At 41.3% G+C, this 21,316-nt stretch overlaps 1 protein-coding gene across 1 annotated transcript in view; it reads left to right on the forward strand.

Moving 5' to 3' along the window:
• The window catches only part of elk4 (ETS transcription factor ELK4), a 22,941-nt gene extending 6,896 nt beyond the window's left edge, over positions 1–16,045 (forward strand). The window contains exons 2-6 of the mRNA XM_087840491.1: positions 5,496–5,710; positions 9,114–9,887; positions 12,108–12,350; positions 14,797–14,916; positions 14,997–16,045. Of these exons, the coding sequence (XP_087696617.1) occupies positions 5,504–5,710; positions 9,114–9,887; positions 12,108–12,350; positions 14,797–14,916; positions 14,997–15,095 (1,443 nt within the window). The 5' untranslated portion in view covers positions 5,496–5,503 and the 3' untranslated portion in view covers positions 15,096–16,045. The remainder of the gene's footprint in view (positions 1–5,495; positions 5,711–9,113; positions 9,888–12,107; positions 12,351–14,796; positions 14,917–14,996) is intronic.
• The last annotated feature ends 5,271 nt before the right edge of the window (positions 16,046–21,316 follow it).

Raw genomic sequence — 21,316 nt, forward strand, 5'->3', positions numbered from 1 at the left:
AGTTAGGCTGTCTTGGCTGGTTTGACGTAAGATGTACCAGTTGCCTTTGCTCTTGATTTCAAGATCACAAAGCATGGAACAAAAAGAAAATAAAAGTTGATGCTTACAAATATGTGAGCTGAAATGTGGAGAGAGATGGCAGTCAACAACATTCTGTACACTCCTACATAGTCCTAATTAGTTATAGTGAGGACACCTGTGTGGGTGTGCCGCCTGTGTTTGTGGGCTGGAATCAGAGCGCACTGTCATATCAGTAAAGTTGATCACAAGTATGAAAGAAAATCACACCGAGGACATGATCTGAAAATTACAAAATAATACAGGAAACCAAAAGTCAGCCTTTTGATTGTTACTCAGTTGTTTGCAGTGTTGTTGAAACCGCGATTTATCTGCAAATAACAGGACTCTCTTCTGCTAAATTAGCATAATAAGCATATTCACTTGGTGTTGTTTCCCACCATGACTCAAAGACAGTCAGAAACAAATGGGCCTCAGCAGGCCTGCATATATCTAATATGTAAATATGGCAAAAATGGAGTTTGTGCAATTCTACTGAGCTTGAAAGTCAATATTTGGTATGACAAAATCAGATTGCTCTTTTCTGTGTTCATTATTCCTTCATCTTTGACAAGATGAAGAAATGCAGTTCCAAACCATGACAGAGGCTCCACCATGTTGTACAGATGCCTGAAAACACACACTGTTGTACCTGTCTCCTGACCTCTGGGTATTTGGTGATGATTTAAACCTAAGATTTGAATCCATCACTTCAAAAGTCCAGCTGCTTTTCAGTCCAGTTCCTGTGTCATTTGGCATACCTCATTCTTTTCTCCCCGTTTCCCTTCCTTAAGAATGTCTTCTTAAAAAGGACACGCTACGCACCAAAAGATCATATAAGCTATCAGTTTTTGGCTAATAACGCTTTTACTAATTGGTGCAACAGTACTATTTTGTGTTTGTCAGTGATGGCAAATTCTGTGTGTCTGAAGATAGAATTATATATTGGTTCTTTGCTAAATTCTCTTACGCTGGTTCATCCTTTGAGTTAGGTGCCTTTTGTACTTGAATGATTCATAAGTCATAATGATAAATCCTAACCCATTCCTCTGAAAATGGTCAGGTAGGAGGACTGGACTGAAAATAAGTGAGTGAAGTAAAAATTTGAAAGACCTTCAGAAATCCTGGAGAACTATTGCTCAAGATTACTGGCTTTTTGGAAGCCAAATCTAAAGAAATGAGATCTGGCTTGAGGCTTTTGAACAGTACTGAAACTGATTGCTTCATCACACAGCCGGTAAGGATTGGACAGAGTCAAACCGTTAAGGCTGCATGGTTACACTTTTACGGGTGGCAGTCGTATTAATGCTGCTACCACTGTCATTGCTACAGTTATTGTGTTATTTGGGGGATGCACACTTCTGATGGTGACCACCTCAGACATTACCCTTCTTTAAAATTGCTGTCTACTTAAAAACCAGAGTGCAGTTATTTGTGGCTGATTTGTGAAGTGATGTAACCACCGTTCTTATGATGGCAGTTCTACATATAACACTTAGATGTAACTGAGTAGACCGTTCCTAAAGTCATTTGACTGTGCCAGGGCCTCTGACTCACCGTCTTTATCAGACCATGAATGTTATGGTAACAAAATAATGATCAAATTCACTGTTGTTCCAAGGCAGCTGGCAACTGTTAAGGTGGAATGTTTTCCTACATATAATTTAGTGCATGAGTTGACAGCTTGAGTTGTTCTGGCTGTTTAAATGCTCAAACATCTTTTTCTTTTAGCTTTAAAAAAAGATACACAATTAAAAAACAAAACAAAACAGGGAACAATGAAAAATAACGACAGTAAGAAGAAAATGAGACGAGAAGAGAACCTATCAAAACTGTTGCCACATAAATGGACACTCAGTCAAAAATGAAAGGGTGCCAGATCTTTTCACATTCCTTCAGTTTCTTTTTAAGAAAAAATCCACTAGCTCCAAGTCTTAGCTCAACTAGCCAACAGTGACCATTTATTTTGGTTTTGTCGGCCCTCTCTCAACATCCTCTTGAGTGGTGATTGCATCTTCTAGCATTTGAAAAGATGTGCAGTAATTAACCAAGCTGTAAATATTCTTATAGCAATCTTTGTCCGAGTTCTGTCACAGTTATCCAGAATTGCACATCAATGATTCTCATCCTCAGCTCCTCCCCTCATGTCTTAATCACTCCCACTAGAAATGTGAGGAGAGGAGGCAAGAAAACAGCCTTCTAACTTCTAACAAAAACGAGTCACCTTTGACTTGGATCCATTACTTTAAAGCAGTGCCAATTCAATTCAATTCAATTCAATTCAATTTTATTTATATAGCGCCAAATCACAACAAATGTCGCCTCAAGGCGCTTAATAGATACAGAGAAAAGCCCAACAATCATATGACCCCCTATGAGCAAGCACTTTGGCGACAGTGGGAAGGAAAAACTCCCTTTTAACAGGAAGAAACCTCCGGCAGAACCAGGCTCAGGGAGGGGCGGGGCCATCTGCTGCGACCGGTTGGGGTGAGAGAAGGAAGACAGGATAAAGACATGCTGTGGAAGAGAGACAGAGATTAATAACAGATATGATTCAATACAGAGAGGTCTATTAACACATAGTGAGTGAGAAAGGTGACTGGAAAGGAAAAACTCAATGCATCATGGTGTAAATGTGACCTTTGACATACTGTTCTGTTATACTGTAACTACTGTTGTGCCTGTGATAAGGAGGTGTGTCATTTTTGGTTCAGAATAACTGGTATTTAGTTTCAAAGTGTAAATGTGCCTGGAAGAACTGGTTACTTATTATACATTTACATGATTTGTGTGTGTGATTCTGTCTTTGCCTTCCAGGCACTTGAGCAGCTGTTTGGTGTATGGCAGAGTCTGTTAGATAAAGAGACTATTTTAGCCACATAAATGTAATTGATTACTGTGTGGGTAAATGTGTGTTGAATCTGTTATGAATAAGGGTGCTAATTTTAGTGTAAAGTGGAGGCAGTCACTTATCACTTATACTTATTATACTTAGGACTCACCTGTTTTTCTTCTTTGTACTTTTTGAGGGTGTTCAGGCGACTGTATCCCCAGAGAATGGAAAACAGTCTAAAGTTTCTGGGAAAGACCAAGAATGGAATTGTGTGTGGGATCCTTTTTTTTTATTTAAGATCCTTTAGGTGTTTTTTAAAAATTTTTTTTAGTTTTTTATTAAATTGTTTTAATGTAGATAAGATAAGAGAGATAAGATAAGATAAAACTTTATTAATCCCTCGGGTAGGTTCCTCTGGGAAATTCGGTTTCCAAAAGCACAGCACCGACAGAAGTTACAGAGCGTGAGCAGAATATTATATATATACACACACACATATATAAATACAGAGACATATATAAATAAAATATACAAAGGGGATAAATAGAATAAATAGGAATAAAAATACAAGTGAATTGCACATTTAAAGTATTGAGGTCTATTGCACCGTTGACTGTTAACAAAAGTATTGCACAAAAGGTAATTGCACAGTGAAGTGAAGAGGCACTACAGCTTAGTTGTTCCCCCCTCCTTTGTCCTCCTGTTTCCCCTCCTCCTCCTCTTCTGGTTGTTTATGGCCGTGTGCAGAGGATACCCAGCATTGTTCATAACGTCCAGCAGTTTCTTTAGTGTCCTTTTCTCTGCCACTGAGGAGGTGGTGTCCAGGTTCATGCCGACCACAGAGCCGGCCTTCCTGATCAGTATCTCCAGCCTGGATGAGTCCTTCTTTGCTGTGCTGCTCCCCCAGCACACTGCAGCATAGAAAAGTACTCCAGCAACCACTGACTGGTAAAGCATCCTCAGGAGCTTCCTGCAGATGTTAAAATACCTCAGCCTCCTGAGGAAGTACAGTCGGCTTTGTGCTTTTTTATACAGGTGCTCTGTGTTGCATGAACATAACCATTAATGTAAATCCAGTATTTGTGTTAGTGACCGTTTCTATTGTAGTTTATAATACAGAAAATTGTTTTGCTTGTCGTAAATGCCTTTTGTAAAATTTGGAAACAGCCCTGTCTAGCAAAGCGTGGGCCATTAGTAGAAATAGCTGCCTGCTACCCAGTTGGGGGTTGCTGCTTGTGGATGTCACAAGTGCTTCATAGTCCCGCAATGTTGAACACTAAATTAAAGGCATGGTACATAAAAATAACAAACGCTGGTCTGCACCACGTTCTTCCTCTCTGGTCAGTGATCGAAGCTTAGCTGTTGCCAATTCAATTCACAACATGGTGCAGTGCAACAACATATCAGACACTTTTTTTTTAAATCACACACAGAGAAACAGTGAAAGGCATGAAGTTTGATCATCTTTATAAAAAAACAAACCCATAAAAGTTCTTTTAAAGAGTCCTGTTCCTACAGTCATTTATTGGAACTGTAGACATAAATATATTCAATTCAATTTTATTTATATAGCGCCAAATCACAACAAAAGTCGCCTCAAGGCGCTTCATAGATACAGAGAAAAACCCAACAATCATATGACCCCCTATGAGCAAGCACTTTGGCGACAGTGGGAAGGAAGAACTCCCTTTTAACAGGAAGAAACCTCCGGCAGAACCAGGCTCAGGGAGGGGCGGGGCCATCTGCTGCGACTGGTTGGGGTGAGAGAAGGAAGACAGGATAAAGACATGCTGTGGAAGAGAGACAGAGGTTAATAACAGATATGATTCAATGCAGAGAAGTCTATTAACACATATACAATATATACATAAACACCTCTGCAAATGACACACCTGTGCATATCCTGGGCCCCTTCAGCAAGTCTGCTTTCTGGGCCGTCTGTATTACATTTTAGGGAGGGAATTTTGTGAATACCTCCCGACATGTGAGAAAGATATTTGGGCCTGAGCAGGACTGCATAGTAACCACATTGCATTGTTAATTTTGATGTTGATCTCTGAATAATTGGCTTAAAGTGAAGTATGTGATTTTCCGTTTAGTATGAGTGTGTCATGGTCGTAAACAACCGCAGTCGTTCAGAATGCTCCTGCTCACCAAGATATGAAGACGAACCAAAGTGGCTGTGTTCTCTGCGTATTAGAAATTTCCATAAAGAGTGTGGCGTCGAAGATTTTTGACTCAGTCCAGCCGGTAAAGAAACAAATCTTCCGTTTATTCAGCAGAGTGTGTGGCTGCATTATTATCTAGCAATTCAGTTCAATTTTAGTTATACAGCGCCAAATCACAACTACAGTCGCCTCAAGGTGCTTTATATTGTAAGGTAGACCCTACAGTAATACATACAATGGCAGAACCACGCAGGTGAACAGTGCTTGTAGCAGATATTCCACCTGGTCCTGTAAAAGCTGTAAATCTTTAGTTATAAGATGTAATATAATATAAATTGAGGCCACATTTCTGTGGGATCTCAGTATTTGATTTAATACTGACCCAAAGCGTCATTTTTTATTATTTATTTATTTGTCCCTACCTTGTTTTTTTCCAGTGAGAGACATGGACAACTCCGTCACCCTGTGGCAGTTCCTGCTTCAGCTTCTGTTGGATTCCAACAATGAGCAGCTCATCTGCTGGACCAATGACGAAGGGGAGTTCAAACTGCTGCAGGCTGAGGAGGTGGCCCGGCTGTGGGGAGCCCGCAAGAACAAGCCCAATATGAACTATGACAAACTGAGCAGGGCACTCAGATACTACTATGACAAGGTAAGCACGTCTATAGTCTTCTATCAGGTGGGATACATCGCAGCTGAAAGCTCAGTTTTTTTGTTCTTCAAGTAACAGTTATTACACTTTCAGTTCATTAAGACTGAACATAAACCATTCATTGCTTTTCAGTATTCTTAAACATTCAACCAATTGCAGGCTGGTGTTCATGTAGGCCAGATGATGTCAGGATATGTTTTTTTCCTGTGGCTGATAGGGTGGGTACTGTGTGGTTGGTGGGCTACCAGCTGCTGTGAGCCTTAACTGCCTTGAAAAGTTGTTCTTTTGTTTTGTTTTGTTTTTTATTTGGGTGTTTTAAAAATCCCCCTCACCCAGCTGAACATGGGTATTTTAAAGAAGCTAGCAGAGGCAAAAGGGCTTGTCGCTACCGGAAACCCGATCGGTACCCCGCATGCACAAATCTTACATCACTTCCTCTCTTTGCCAGCATTGCGACATTCAATATATTTGAATGATACGGTTAGCGCCCAGTTAGCTCCTAGCATTTCTCAACAGCTCTGCCTCCTCTTGACTCCCGGGACATTTAAACAATGGATAATCCGTATACAAACAAATTCATGCTTTTCTCCTCAACAGAGAGCGTTCCCCGATTGAACAACAGCGCCGTAAAATAAGAAGAATGGCGCCTAATTACAGAGTTAATAATACAGACTTTGTAATATGCCACGTGAAGATTCATCAGCCAGATGAAGTGTTTACTGACAATTGACAGTGTTAGCGGACATCATCATCACTATTCCAACAATCCTCTCCACACAGACAAGCATAAACACACTTGACTATCACTAAATCAAATTTAACACACGTTTGTAATGACGCTAATTCAGTTTACAATAGGGTTCATTCGCTCAGTCAGCAGGTGGCAGTATCCTCGAACCTTGGGGAGTAAACTGCCATTAAACGAACAGAAGAAGAAGAAAACCCCTGCACATGCGCGGTACGGATCGGGTAGACCCAATTTGTACGGTCCGACTTTGCACATGTGCAGTAAAGATTAGGGAGTCCTAATCTGTCACTATCTTTTAATTTTTTTGTTTTCGTCTACATTATATTAAATGTTTCATCAGAAACATTTTAAGAGATACTTATTATTCTTAACATCTTAACAGATACTCTGACCCGTAACTATCGTAAAACGCTTCGACCGGAAGTAGACACATTTCGTGCATGCGGGGTACCAATCGGGTTTCCGGTACGGATTGGGTAGTGACAGGGCTAAAGCTACTCATAGCCAGTCACGAGCTAGCAGGCTAAGTACGGGCAAAGGATCAAAGTGGTTATGAGGAGAATTATAGAGACAGGTGAAAAAGAGAGTAGCGTAAAAGTCTCTTTATCGAAGGAGTTTATAAACATACTGCAACGTGATACGAGTTACTGCCATTTGTTTTGCTGTACGAAACTGTTGCACCTGCTTCTGTGTTGTAAGCTAAAATATGTCAGGCCACTTGTTTTCAGAGTTTGTACCTCTTACAGCAGGAGAGCAGTTTATTTTCAGTTGTTTAAGTGAGAACTTGTGAAAACTGTAAAGTTGAATCATTTCTGTTGTTGTGAAAATAAAACTTTTTATTGAAGAAAAGTTGTTTTTTATTTTATTATAGGTTTGAGAAAGAAAATCGTGTATAAAAATAAGATCTGTATCGGCGGATTGCAGTTATAACAAATCAGAATCAGCAAAGAAAGTTGAAAGTTGAAACTGTAATAATCTGAATCTGAGACTGGTCTGTTACTGGTAACACCACTTAAGTAACACAAAGAGTGACTAGTGAAACAGACTGAGGCAGAGGGTAAAGAGCCAAAGCACACAGTTGTGGCAATTTCTCAATTTTTTTCCTTAGTCTGAAAAGATTTATATACTCTCTGTGGTTTTTGGACTCCTCATTTTGAAATGTGCACTTTGGAGCCAAAGCTGACCATATTTATAAACTGTGCAATGCAGAGACCTACAGCGGTAAGTAACAGACTAATAAAATAACTGAATTTCACTGAAATTGAAGCACAGACTTATTGAATGGATTTTGTCTCACAGCAGGACGTTATTTATCAAATTAGGCCATTAACATACTCAAACCCTCAAATGTGGTCAAGCGATCGAGTTCTTTGACTCCAATTAGCAGAGTTAAGGCCTAACCATAACCACATCTGTCAATCCAAGCTGACATGCTCCTTACTGTAAACCAAACAGGAGAAGTAAAAACAAAAAAACCCTCAGCTACCATGCAGTTGTTGTGAAGGAGTAAAATAGCCATTAGTTGGAAAACCATTTTTAAACTGGGATGTAAATATGTTTTTTCACGATGTCACGTTAAGGCTTTTAAACTGGAAGTCTGTGGTGATCGCTTCACTTTTACAGCCAGGTTCAAGTGACCTTTAGAGGACCTGCAGTTTACTCGTGGTAGCGTCATTCAGCTTCATAGATGGCACCTTGGGCTGAGGGCCATACAGGTTCAGATCATCTCTGATTTCTCTAGTAGAGATTAGCAACAGTTTTCCCACTAAATGTGCAGCACAGTCTCCTGGCCTTGTTTTCTAGATACTGATGATTGTTTTATAAATAAGATAATGCTGGAGTATATGACATTAGCACAGTTAATCTATGATGAATCACTTGTTCTATTCTTGTCCTATTTCTCGAATTTCAAAAAGCCCCTAAAGTCAGATGAAGCAGAAGGGAATTTTAAATTTGAAAAGTTGAATATTTAAAAATGCTCCCCGGCATGTTGTCCGGGAGACGGAATGTTAGCTACATAAAGACTCAAATTCCAAAACGTGTACTGTAAGTTTGATCACATGATGCTCGATTCTGATGTGTGTGAAATCAGGTGTGCAGCTGTTGTGTGTTTTGAAGCAGCAGCTGGAGACTCGGAGGTCGTTTCCTCCAGGCAGCTGCATCAAAGAGCAACCATTCCAGAGTACATACAGACGTATAGGAAAACAGTTTTCAGTAGTAACACATGTGGCACCATGATTGGCTTCAAAGCAGTAGTAATGTCACCGAATCATTCCCACTTCCTCTTTAAGTACCACACTTGGTTGTCCACAATAAGAGTCAAATGCATTTTTGAGTGTGGGGAGGGGCCTTTCAAACCTACTGCTCTGTGACATGTTGACGAGAAGGAGAGAGCTGTCTGTCTCCCACTCTGCTCGCGGTTTGGCTGAGTCTCAGGCTGACCCTGTGGGCGTGCAGGGCAGGGCTGGTCTGGTATGTTTGGCTGCAGCATTCGTGGTTAGTAGATTCGCACAGACAGGAAAGACGGATCTGTCCCACGCACAAAGCCTTTCTGTGGTTTGACTCTATATTTTTTCTTAGAAACATACTACCACAGTCTCACACTGCACTAGCTGTGTGCGTGCATAATTATCACGCTGTGTTTCTGTTTTGTAGAACATCATAAAGAAGGTGAACGGTCAGAAGTTTGTCTATCGCTTCGTGTCCTATCCTGACATCCTCAAAGGAGACGTCACTCGAGCAGAGGGCGTGGATGCGGGCGCAGGGGGTACCACTCCACTATCGAAGAGGGCAGACGACATTGTGCAGGAGGTCGAGTCTGGCGACAGAGCCAGGGTGGGAGTTAGCGCAGCATCTCTGGCCTCCAGCACCAAGCAGTCGAGCCGTAATGACTACATTCACTCTGGCATGTACACGTCCTTCACGCTCAATTCGCTGCAAAATGGGCGGCAGCTCTTCAAGTCCATCAAAATAGAGAATCCAGCAGAGAAGATGGCTGAGAAGAGGGCTGTCACTGCCGCTTCACAGGGCCAGGAGACGATGCCTCAAACGCAGCAACCCACTGCTTTGCCCTCGGTCATCAAGTTTGGGAACACCCCTCAAAAGCCAGCACCAGCACTGCCTCCTCAGGTTGCTATAGAGCCCGGCCTCATGCCCAGCCCCTTGGATTCTCTTCAAACTCCTCCCCGCAGGGCTGAAGACATCAGCACACACTCCTCCCTGCCACCACAGACCATTTACTCATTCGATAACATCCGCCCATCAGAACCAACGTTCAGCCTCCCAGATCTGACCTCAACCAGCCCCTCGCCCAATCTAGTGCCAGACTCTTCCCAGGAGCTGGTGATTGACAGCGACATTGAGTCTGGATCTTCTCAGCCCACAGACGCTCAGGCACCGGAGCCCACAAATTCTCAGGCACAGGAGAAGGCAAGTATACATTCAAACGCAGAGAGACGGTCACTCTGCTCAGTGGAACAACCACACATCATCATAGTACAGTACTGTGCAAGAGCCTTGAATCACGCCTCAATTTTAGTTATAATTAAAACTGAAATTATTCAAATTTTGCTTGGAGGTGCAACCATTTATTGAAACATGTGCAAACAGACGTGGAAGTACAGTACACACGAGATTGTACAATTTTAAAGAGCTTGAAACTCCATATTTGGTATGACCACCTTTATTCGTCAGCGGTACTTTAAGTAGTCTTTAGGAAAAGTTCTCCAGACTTCTTGAAGGACATTGAAAGCCCTTGTTTGGATGTTGATTTACATTTTGTTCTGTTTCTGTTAAAATGATCCCACACTGCTTCAGTGCTGGCTCTGGTGGGGTCACTGACTGATAGTAGGGCTGTGCGATATGACCAAAATCTCATATCCCGATATATCGTCCCGACAACGCTATAAATCACAAAAAATGTAACATTTTCTGTAAATTCTGTGAATCTCGGGCAGCTCGACCTGCGTGAAGTGTTTTCAGCTGCGCGTTGTGTACCTGAAGTCGAGTGTTTTAACCGATGCATGAAACGATACATTTTTAGACATAAGTTGTAAAGGCCGCCGTTTTCTTTGTGAGTATTTATTACACGGCGTGCTGCGGGGAAAAGCCTGTTCTAATGTTTGAGTCTAAGGTTTATTTTGAGCACCTGACGGCTCATTTTTTGCTTCTCATCCATAAACTGTCTCCATACTCTTTCACGTGATTCTTGCATAGGTGTTAGAGGTTTGCCGGGTTTCAGTCTGAGGTGGGAACCTGTTTCCTGCATAATTTGCATAGTACAGTTTTCTGGTCCGTGGCAGACTTTTCATAACCAAACCATGTCCGTGCTACAGAGGGAGCCCCTCGTTTAGAAATAAGGTCCTCCGTTTGTTTTGACTGTTTTTTTCTGTTTGTCATCATTTCAGTTTATTTTGAAAAATCTTAACAGGATCTTCAGCTTTATTGTGTTTATATGGAACATAAACAAGCGGACGGCGGAGCTGAAACGCTGGGTTTACCGTCATTGTTGCTATTGACAACCCGTAAAAACAGTCACTGATCCATCCGTAGTGTAGTTTAAATATAAGAGAAAGAGAGAACTTTAAGCAATTAATATAGCCACTACAGTGACCATCAAAACTATGAAAAAATATTGCCATAAACAGTTTATTTTGCGAAACACGGTAGCGTAATGTGAAACGATGCAGCTGCAAACAATGACACGACCTCTGCTGTGTTTAACAGACTTTGGATGCTCACTGTTGGCAGTTTTGTCAGCCTTTTCTTCCCAGGACGTGACCTTTAGATACTGTTCATCTGCTATAAGTAATGTTTTCGCCCCTTCTTTTTGATATGCCAAGTTTGCAGCTAATGGCTCTTTCTGAGTCACCTTCCAAAAAGTGCAAAAAGAAATAGGATTGCCAAGTTTTCTGTTACATGATTATACAACACTGTTTATTTATGTGCCTTTCTTTTTTGCTTGAATGATTCAGAGGTCAGTGTTAAGAGGCTAAAGAAACAAAACCAAAAAAGGACTTTGGGGGGAAAAGGCAGCAAATGTCTGCAGAACAAACTTTGACAGGCCTTCAGAAAGTCTGGAGAACTCAAGATTACAGAAAACCACACAAAGTCTGGAGTTTTACACCGTACTGGATATCATACATAGAGTTTTCAAGCAGTTCATTTTCTTTAAAAATGGTAGAACTTTTTTTTATAATACAGGATTTTTGATTTAGTTTATTATGTGTGTTTTTATATTGATAGTAATGTCTATAAAAGAACGTCAAAGTGTATTTTAGAATTCTGCAGCTGCTTTTTTGTGAAGCCGTAAATACTGGTGATAAAACAGCTGACTGGATTACTCCATAAATTTTACAGTCCTGTCAAAGTCTGACTTTAATCTCCTCTCTCAATATATCTTTTTGACGTGGTACACCTGACAAATACCCCTCCATATAATGAAAAGTAGAACTAATTGAAAACAATAAATTAAAACTAGACATTTTAAAAATAAAGTTAAATGTAATGAGCATGCCCACTAAAGTCACTATGGACTCCTGTTCTGGTTCTCTTTGGGGGAGTTGTGTTGATTTGCTGTCCATCATATTGAGTCAGATATTAATAGTTTGAATATGTCAGAGTAAAAACCGAGAACCTGTTTTTGAGCAGCAGATGGAGAGCAGCGTTGTCCTGTCTGGAGATGAGACCAGCATGTTGGACACTGAAACCAGTTCCTCCTCAGTGAGCAGCAGCACCACAGTCAGCACCCAGAGCTCAGGAAAGGCACGCAAGCCCCCCAAAATCCTGCAGATCAGCCCGCCAGCTCTGCTCGTCACTGCCTCGGACTTCTCCCCCATGAATCTCTGCAGCCCCTCACTGCCTACTGCCTCGCTCACACCAGCAATGCTTCAGGTGAGTTCACAGAAACGGCTCAAACAGGTAGTGAGCATGTCCAGCAGGGGGCAGCAGTGCTTCAGGATTAACTGATGCTCCCTTGCTTTGTTGTGATGTTTGAGTCTTCCTGGTCATGCTATTTACAGATCACATGCCTGCGTGCGCTGCTGTATAAAATGTCACAGTCTGTTAGATGTAATTGTGTTGTTGATTCACTGTTTGTCCCCCAGCAGGCCAGCCAGGTCTGGTCATGAGATCCAGCTCATGTTTTCTCTGTTCGCAGCCTGTGATGGAGTCAGAGCTGCACTGGTAGCATCAGAGGTTTTAGCTGTAGTTGATTTTTAACGCATGGTGATCCATCCTGTTATTTCCTGTCTTTCTATAAAACTATCAAAATCCTATCCAGATATTTTTAGACTGAATGGGGATATTTTCAACTAAAGCAATGTGTGAGAGGTCTCGATCACTTTTAATAACAATGAAAGAGTAATTTCCAAGGTGTCATGTAAAAGCAGTTTGCTTCTGTTTGATCGTCTCTTTATGTTTTCAGGAAACTATTGTTCTTTTTTCTGATGTCTAACATAATGTCTGTGTTGTTGGGTAAAGACGTTTTGCCACTGGGGAAAAAGTCTCTAACGTCACACAGCCTGGGACTTGTTTGTCAACCGTTACCTCAATTTGGTCACTTGGTATTTATTATTCTGTGTTAGGGCTGCCACAAACGATTATTTTGATAGTCGACTAGTCACCGATTATTTTTGCGATTAGTCAACTAATCAGATCATCATCCATTGGACGTAAAACTTACAGCTTATCTGCTCTTATATAACTGTCATTAGCTTACAGCTTTAAGTGTTTAAGGTATGTGCTAACTAAAAATAAAGACAAGATGATAGTTTGTTAAATTTTAATGACATTTGCAGATTGTTTCGGTGAAGTTTAATAAACTCCTTGCTATCTAAAATATAACAGGACACCGGAGTAAATTCTCGAGCATCTCACACTTCTGATAATCAGTTGTCTGCTTGACGTTTATTTAGCTGTGTAAAAACTATAACTTTAATCTCAGCCAAACCGATTTACTCAGGAACAAATAAAATACTAAAAAAAACCCAAACAATAACATTTTTAAGTTATCTAAGTGACATATATATGTTTCACCTGAGTAGCGAAAGAAGGCAGTGGGTTTGAAAATGATTAGCGGGAGTCTGGTGTTCTCACGGCTCTAGTGAGCCTAGCCCCCGGCTAGCTATCGAGCTAGTGGGTAACAGACGTCTCCGAAAACGTCGGAGCGCTTTTGAAAATATGTGGTGTCTTGATAAACTGAGCAGATATTTGAGGTTTACACAGCTACATTCTCGTGTAAACGTGTATTCTGTGACCCAGAAAGAATAATAAGAGTAATATTAAAACTAACTAGCTGCCGCCATTGTTGGAAACTGAGCTGGGCTGCGCTATGAATTCTGGGACACAGCTCCTTCTTCTTCTTCTGGGTTTAACGGCAGCTGGCATCCTTGTACATGCAGTGCTGCCATCTTCTGTTTCAGTCCGTTATTACACGCTTAAATCCTACTACTTATTCCTGCGTCTTTTGTGATCTTACAAAGCTTCAAACGACGCGTCGACTATTAAATTAGTCGTCGACGATTTTGATAGTCGACGTAATCGTGACTAGTCGACTAATCGTGGCAGCCCTATTCTGTGTATTGTCTTTGAATGTGTCAGTGTGTGTCCTGCCTTAGACATCGTCATTATATGCCACATATAGTGTAATAACTGAAATAACACAAATAGAAATGAGTAATGTTAAAAGAGTCATGTGAGCAAGACGAGCTTGTAGAGATTCTCTAGAGCTGTTCTTGCAAAAGCAAAGTGTGTTTAGCACCACAAAGGATTCAGATCACAATTCTGATTGCAAAAACTACCAGACAAAAAAACAAAACAAAAAAGAAACCCAAGTGAAAGTGTTTTGGCACTAACTCGGTGGTAGTTGTTCCTTTGGATTGTGATTCTCTCTCCGTGCCATATCAGATCATGTATCACATGCATATTTATTCATTCAAGTAGCTGTGGATGTGCAGATTCTCTATGACCCCCTTGGGTATCCTGCAGCATCCTCAGCATCCTACTTCCCGGACGTTGATAAGGTCTATTAGTGCGTTGTAATTGCATTCTCAGAGTTCCTCCAAGAAATACATGCTGCTGCTGCTAATGGGCAACAGTGGAGTCGAACAAAAGCATCGTGATCCTAACAGTTAGACTAGAAATAAACTCCAAAAATGCAACGTGGCACCTCTGTGTAGCACAATGACTAGAAAGTCATGACTCTGTGCTCTCTCACTGAGCCAAAATGACACCCAATTTATTTATTTATTTTTTAAAATCTGCTATAAAAACATCTTTATCATTTATGGACATTAATCTCAGTCTAGTATAAGTGTGGGCCTTGTTTTGTCCTCCTTAGACTCCAACGCTTCTGCTGACTCCAAGCCCGCTTCTCTCCAACATCCACTTCTGGAGCACGCTCAGTCCGGTCGCTCCACTCAGCCCAGCCACGCGACGCCAGGGAGGCCACCTGTTCCAAGTCAGTGCAGCTCTCTGCTCTTAGTCAGTCTTTCTGTATCTATCGGTGCATCTAACTCACCCCTTGATAATCTCTTTCAGTTTCCGTCGGTCGTCACCCCCCAGTTCCAGATCCCAGTGCACAGCATGGACGGGACCAACACACCTGGCCCCATTTCACCGGACCCTCAGAAAACATAGGAGTAGCCCGTCTCCTCCTCCCCTCAGTACCAACACATTTAGACCCAGAAAGCCAAACACCTACCCTTCTCCCGCTCCTACGCCACCTTCTCCACCCACATCCAGGACGATGATGTGAGAGCTGAGTGTTTATTTCACATCACTCTGGTGCTTTGAAGTTCTCTGCCACAGGATTCACACTACACTCAGGTGTGTGGAGAAGTGTCGGCAGGCCTGCTGTGTGACTGCTTTGCTGTGCTCGTTTATTTTCATCTTCACTATTATCTTAATAATACCAACACTTAAACCGAGTCTGGCTTTTTTGGGGCTCCTTGTGTCACAAAAGTTGAAAGAAAGTTGTTTTTTGAAAACCCTTTTTTATGGAAGCAGATGAGCACGTGGACTGAACCCGCAGCAGCCGCAGTCTGCTTCATACCTGGACACACGGAGCAGCTGAATCTTTCCTTTTATAGACTCAGACCTTCTTTTCTCGTGCTAAAGTGTTCTTGCCAAACACGACGCCGGATCCTGTTTGGTTTTGTGCTCAGTCCTTAACTTTTCCTCTAGTTTAAAGGATTTATTTCAACCTGCATGTTTACCTGCAGCTCCTCTATCTTCTAGCCAGGTCTCAACACAAATTTAAATGTTAAGCCTTGCCTCAGCTGCTCTGTCTTACCGTGACATGTGGCCATAATCCAAGCTGAACCATGAACCTTGCCTCGGTGTATCAGCTCTAGTGAATAGTGCGTCTCTAGTAGAATGGGTCTGAAATCCAGCATGAGCTGGTCTGCCTCCGGTTGGTAAAGCTTTCACGTGGGAATGAAAGAAAGCGAAGCCATAACTCTTTCTCCAAGCAACGACAAATCCTTCATTTGTAATTCAGGCATCATGTTAACGGCTCTTACCATAAGTGTCTCAAACAAACCGTGTAAGAGAAAAGCCGAGAGAAAATAAGGACTTCATTGCATAGCAGCCACGCTACTGCCACTCCAGCAGAAACCGCTAAAGCTCAGTGATTAATATGCATAACGTTAGTTCAGTGTGGATGAAAGCTCACCTGTGCCAACACCAGTTTATCATTATCTGATGTAGTTATGCAAAAGACAGGTGATGTGGAGAAGTCTCCAGTACAGCATTAAAACGTATGTTTACAGCCTCTTGTTTCCTGACACCGAGGCTTCAAACTGTTTAAACCAAAACCAATTGGCAACGTCGTGGAGACCGTGTCCATCTTTTCTGTACAATTTGTTTAACATGCCAACATCTAGTAAAAATGGCAGACATCATATATACTGGGTTATTCTGTCAGCCGAGGTGGTGTTTTTAAAGACGTAATATCTTTGAGCTGATGTGTTAGTTAATCTTTGGTGGGAGCTGAAACCAGAAGGATTCTTCTCCCAGGAAACATTCCCAGCATCTTTTACAGTCTCACTGATATCTGACGTGTTGCTTGGCGTGTCAGTGCTATTGGTTCCCAGCACTGGCTGTTAGTCATCTGAACATGCAGTGACGAGCCGAAGCATTTATGGTCACCTCTCATCATATGCTAATGTGCCACAGTGCACATCTGCTGTGTTGGGGATTATATCAGACGGTTGAAGGTGGTTTGTTGGTTACTACCCCACACGCCAGCCTTGGTGTTCCATATGTGTTGTCGCTGGCCATTGTAAGAGCTATCTGCTAGTTTTTCTGAGATTTACTAGTTCGCAGTTCGCTCACAGTACCTTTAAACGCACCCCAGATTATTCTCTCTTCATGAGAGCAGCCATCATGTTGTGGCTCCTCTGCAGAAAAGCTCCTTCCCCCTTAGGACCCTCTATTCGCTGATCAGCCACGAGAGGTTTGCACCTTTGCCACTGATTTTAAAGCCATACGTCTGAGTGACAGACTGAAATCCCAAAGGTGGTAAATCCCACCTTTCTATGCTAAACATGCAAATTGTACACGACATGTTTACACAATACTTGGATAAAACACACTGAATTTTGTGTGTTTACCAGACTTTGCACCCCAGGGATGGATGTTGGGGAGTGGGGGAACTTACTGCTCATTTCTGCTCAACTAACAGACCCCACTGTCCATCAGAGTGATATATGGTGCCTTACCACAGCCGCGCCCACGTTTCTCCCGATACTGGATGGAGGTAAAGCGATGGAACAGTAAACCACAGCTGTCCTCTTCGCTTTTATGCCATATCTTAGACCAAACCCCAGAAGTTTGGAGTAAAACTTCACCAGGGATGTTTTGTGCACAAGCACGCTGCAGCTCAAATGTGCCGCAGTGACCTTCTGGATGCTTTACTGTACATACGGACAGCAACATGCACAGCATGTAAAATGTAATCAGGCCGTGTATTAAAGTTGGCAGCCATGTCTGTTTCCAGCCTGCTTCTCAATGTTCTACTCAGAAAGTATATGAATATATATAGAAGACCTGTTTAAGCTTTTGTTTGTGTGTAATCTTCTTTATTTTCCTGTAACACGAATAGAATTTTAAGATTAATTTCTATTTTTGTAATGGCCAAGTAGTTCGACGTCTCCTATGTTGGGTTTTCTGATTTAATGTTCTCTCTGTGCATGTGTTTCCTCTTGTGGATTTAGGAGGAGGTGGCAACGACAGCCCCGTGGCGATGTTGGCCATTTTTGTTTTGTTTTGTAGGGAATCAAAGCCTTATGGGATAAATCTAAATCTGCATTTTCTATGTTATGTGTTTTGATAATAGTGCTGATATTGTAAATGCAGATGTTGTGATGAAACGTTTGCACTTAAATCTTCGGGGTTCCTGTAGTATTGGATTCTGTCACTTTTCTATGCCTCAGAGTTGCTCTTTGAAATGTTGTTTGCTTACTGAGAAATGTCTATTTTCCCAAAGGGAGGAAACAATTATGCACTTGGTATTTTATATGGCAAACAAGAGTTTAATCTTTTACAGTGTATCAAATAAATTTACAATAATTTGTAATCAGGCACTGCCACTTAATATTTATTTGTATGACTTTATACCCAATAGAATTGGTAAGCTATATTGCATATTTTTGCAGTAACTTTAATGAAAAAAAAAAACTATGAAATAGCTGGAACGTGACCTCAACCTCAACTCCATTTAAAATTTCCTCTTGGCCTTTTATTCATCGACATATTTGTTTTTGTATTCTGATTTTATTTTTTTCCCCCCTTGACTTTTCCTTCAAATGTAAAATCTTGTTTTGGACAAATTGAGCCCCTTCTTGCTTTGTGTTGTCCAGTTCTCCAACTGTTTGATGCTTTTTTGAAATGTTTACAAGCTGCTTGTCTTAAGTGGCGTATTGATGTGCGAGGAAGTGTTTATATCAAAAGAGTTAGGTGAGACCAATAATAAAAGATCTCTAACTGACTGCGTCTTTAATGTCCGCCAGGAAACAAACATGCGCATACACTCACACAAATCAGTTTTACCTTTAAATGAATTTCACTTTCTAAACTTATTCAGACTCAGAAAAAGTGAATTTAATTTTATTGACTGAAAATGATCAGGAATAGCCTCTAAATACATCGATTCTCAATTAGGGCTGGGCGATATGGCCTAAAATTCATATCAGATATAATTTGAAGCACGTGTGGTAACGATATATATCACAATATATTCTTTTCTTCTGTATAACGTATTTTCCACACTGTAAGGCGCACTTAAAATCAGTTAATTTTCTCAAAAATCGAGAGTGTGCCTTATGTATGAATTCTGGTTGTGCTTACTGACCTCAAACCGATTTGGGCGTGCAGAAATGTTGCTGCTTTACCAGGTGTAACAATTAAGTTTTACATCAATGCATCCATGAAAACAGAATTTATTAAATTTAACGGAGTTAGAAGTCAACAGGAAGTTAGCTCGCTAGTTTCCACCTAAACATTTCATACCAAGTTCTGACTGAGAGATTTTTGAAACTAATTAAAACGTACAGCTCTGCTACCACTTCCAACATAAATGAAGACAGAAAACTAAACAGCAGTGGCGTTTGCAGGGTTACTGAAGTTGGACTACCTGGTATATAATGTTGTGCTACGTGATTGCTAGCGACACAGCTATGTTAGCATAACATTAGCACAGTGAAGCTGGAGGATGAACACTAACTTTTTTTCCACTCGATAAAAGTTAACGTGAGGGATTCTGGTGGTCAGGGACAAATGCAATCGCATAACAGGATGCTGTACACGGGCAACAAACTGGACTTTTGTTCTGTGATCCGGTCGTCTTTTCAGATTAAAGCAAATTTTGTACTTCATTTGAAAATCCTGGAGGAAGAGTGGAGAGGCAGCAAGTCCAAGATGTTTGAAGTCTAGTGCAAAGCCTGTGATGACTGTTGCACCATGTCCTTTGCTGGTATTTGTGGTGGTCGGTCCACTATTATAAAGTCAAAAGCCAAACTTTGCCATGTAATTTCAGAACACTTCATGCTTTCATCTGTTGACAAGCTATATGGAGATAGATTTTAGCTTTCAGAAGGACTTTACCGAAGAACCACCCAACCTCAAACTACAGATGAGCTGAAGACCGCTATCAAAGCAACCTAGGCTTTAATAACACCTCAGCAGTCCCACAAGCGAATGAACTCCATCGATACAGTCAGCGTTTAAATGAGCATACTTTTCTGCTTGACCTTGGAAAATATTCTAATAATCTGAGATAATGGATTACCGATTTTTATGAGCCGCACGCTACGAAAGAGGTGTAACTATGGAAGGTGTTGGGATACCGAGTCGTTTTACCACAGGTAACCATTTTAATGCATTTAGCCATTTACATATAAATGGTATGTTGAACATGGTACTCTTAAGCTCCCCAGCCTCCTCCAGGAGTCTTTTGAAGGTCTACCAGACGTGGGAATCGTCTTTACAGCACCACTTAGTACCCTTTCAAATGACATACGGCAAAACCAAATTTACATTTTAGAATAAAAGAACCGTTAAGTCAAATATGCATAACATATAGTATATATAAGACACTTGAATTGAAAGATAAGATCTTTTGTCTGTGAAGGTTCTCAGTCATCCAGGTCATCGTAGTCAAAGGTCAAAGATCACTCTTTCGAGGATGCCAATGTTCACATTTTGGACAGAGAGGACAGATGGTTTGAAAGAGGAGTGAAAGAGGCATCTATGTCCACTGTGAGCGACCATCTTTGAACAGAGGCGGTGGTTTACGACACCAACTGTCTGCCATCTATAATCCAGTTTTGAGATCCCTCCCCAGAGGCCTTAACGCCCACTCACATCCTGGGCCATCTGACCTCAGGAATTCGCATGATAAGGTGGGGCCAGGTTTCACAATGAGCTCACCCGAAACCCTGGCTGATTGGGACCCACACCCAGTTTCACAGCTTGGCTCAGGCGATTAGAGGATCATCAGGGGGTCCTTTTGTCCCTCTGTGGGGGGAAACTCCCACTAGGTTTATATCTGGGACTCTCCACCATTTGACCTTAGAACTGAAGAAGCTTCTCGGATGAGAGGTGAAACGTCTTCAAGCAACTTAAAGAAGTCCAGACGCTTTTCTTTGCAAGCTCCTTTGAATAAGATCTTTTGGTATCTGACACTTTATTGTTGTCTGGTGTGGCTGTAGCTCAAGAGGTCATCTAAACAGAAGCTTGCATCCATCAGTGTGTAAATGTTGGATATACTACTTATAAGTACTTAAGCATAGGGAAGAAAAGCACTTGGGTAAATGAGACATGATGTATAAAGTGCTTGGATTGTTCAGGTAGAATAGCAAAGCGCTATATAAGAACTTGATTACCATCTATTTTATTGTAGGATCTTTACCTTATGACATGAAGTGCTTGAGGTGACTGTTGTTGTGATTTGGTTCATATAAGTGAAAGTGAATTGAAACTCTTTGCTGAAACACTTCAGAGAAAGGCCTGCAGTCTGGCCCCATCCAAAACCACTTTTGATGACTGATAATCTCCATTAGTGACTCACTTTACATGCACTCACAGGATTGACTGTATTGCGTATTGATGTGTGAGGAAGAGTTCATATAAGAAGAATTACAGTAGGAGAAACCAATAATAAAAGATCTCTAACCGACTGCATCTTACACCGTGTGTCTTTATTTTCCACCACCGAACGAGTCCTATTATAAGAGTCCATTTACATTCATACTGAAGAGGTCGTATTTAATCAACGCACAGTTTAATGTGCTCAAAGAGATGATTGTGTACACTCTAATCATCCATTGAGCTGTTTGTTGATCATCAGGCTGTGAAAG

Source organism: Neolamprologus brichardi, chromosome 5 (genome assembly GCF_056152115.1).
Source record: "Neolamprologus brichardi isolate AB-2024 chromosome 5, ASM5615211v1, whole genome shotgun sequence".
In the NCBI taxonomy this organism is placed as follows: Eukaryota; Metazoa; Chordata; class Actinopteri; order Cichliformes; family Cichlidae; genus Neolamprologus; species Neolamprologus brichardi.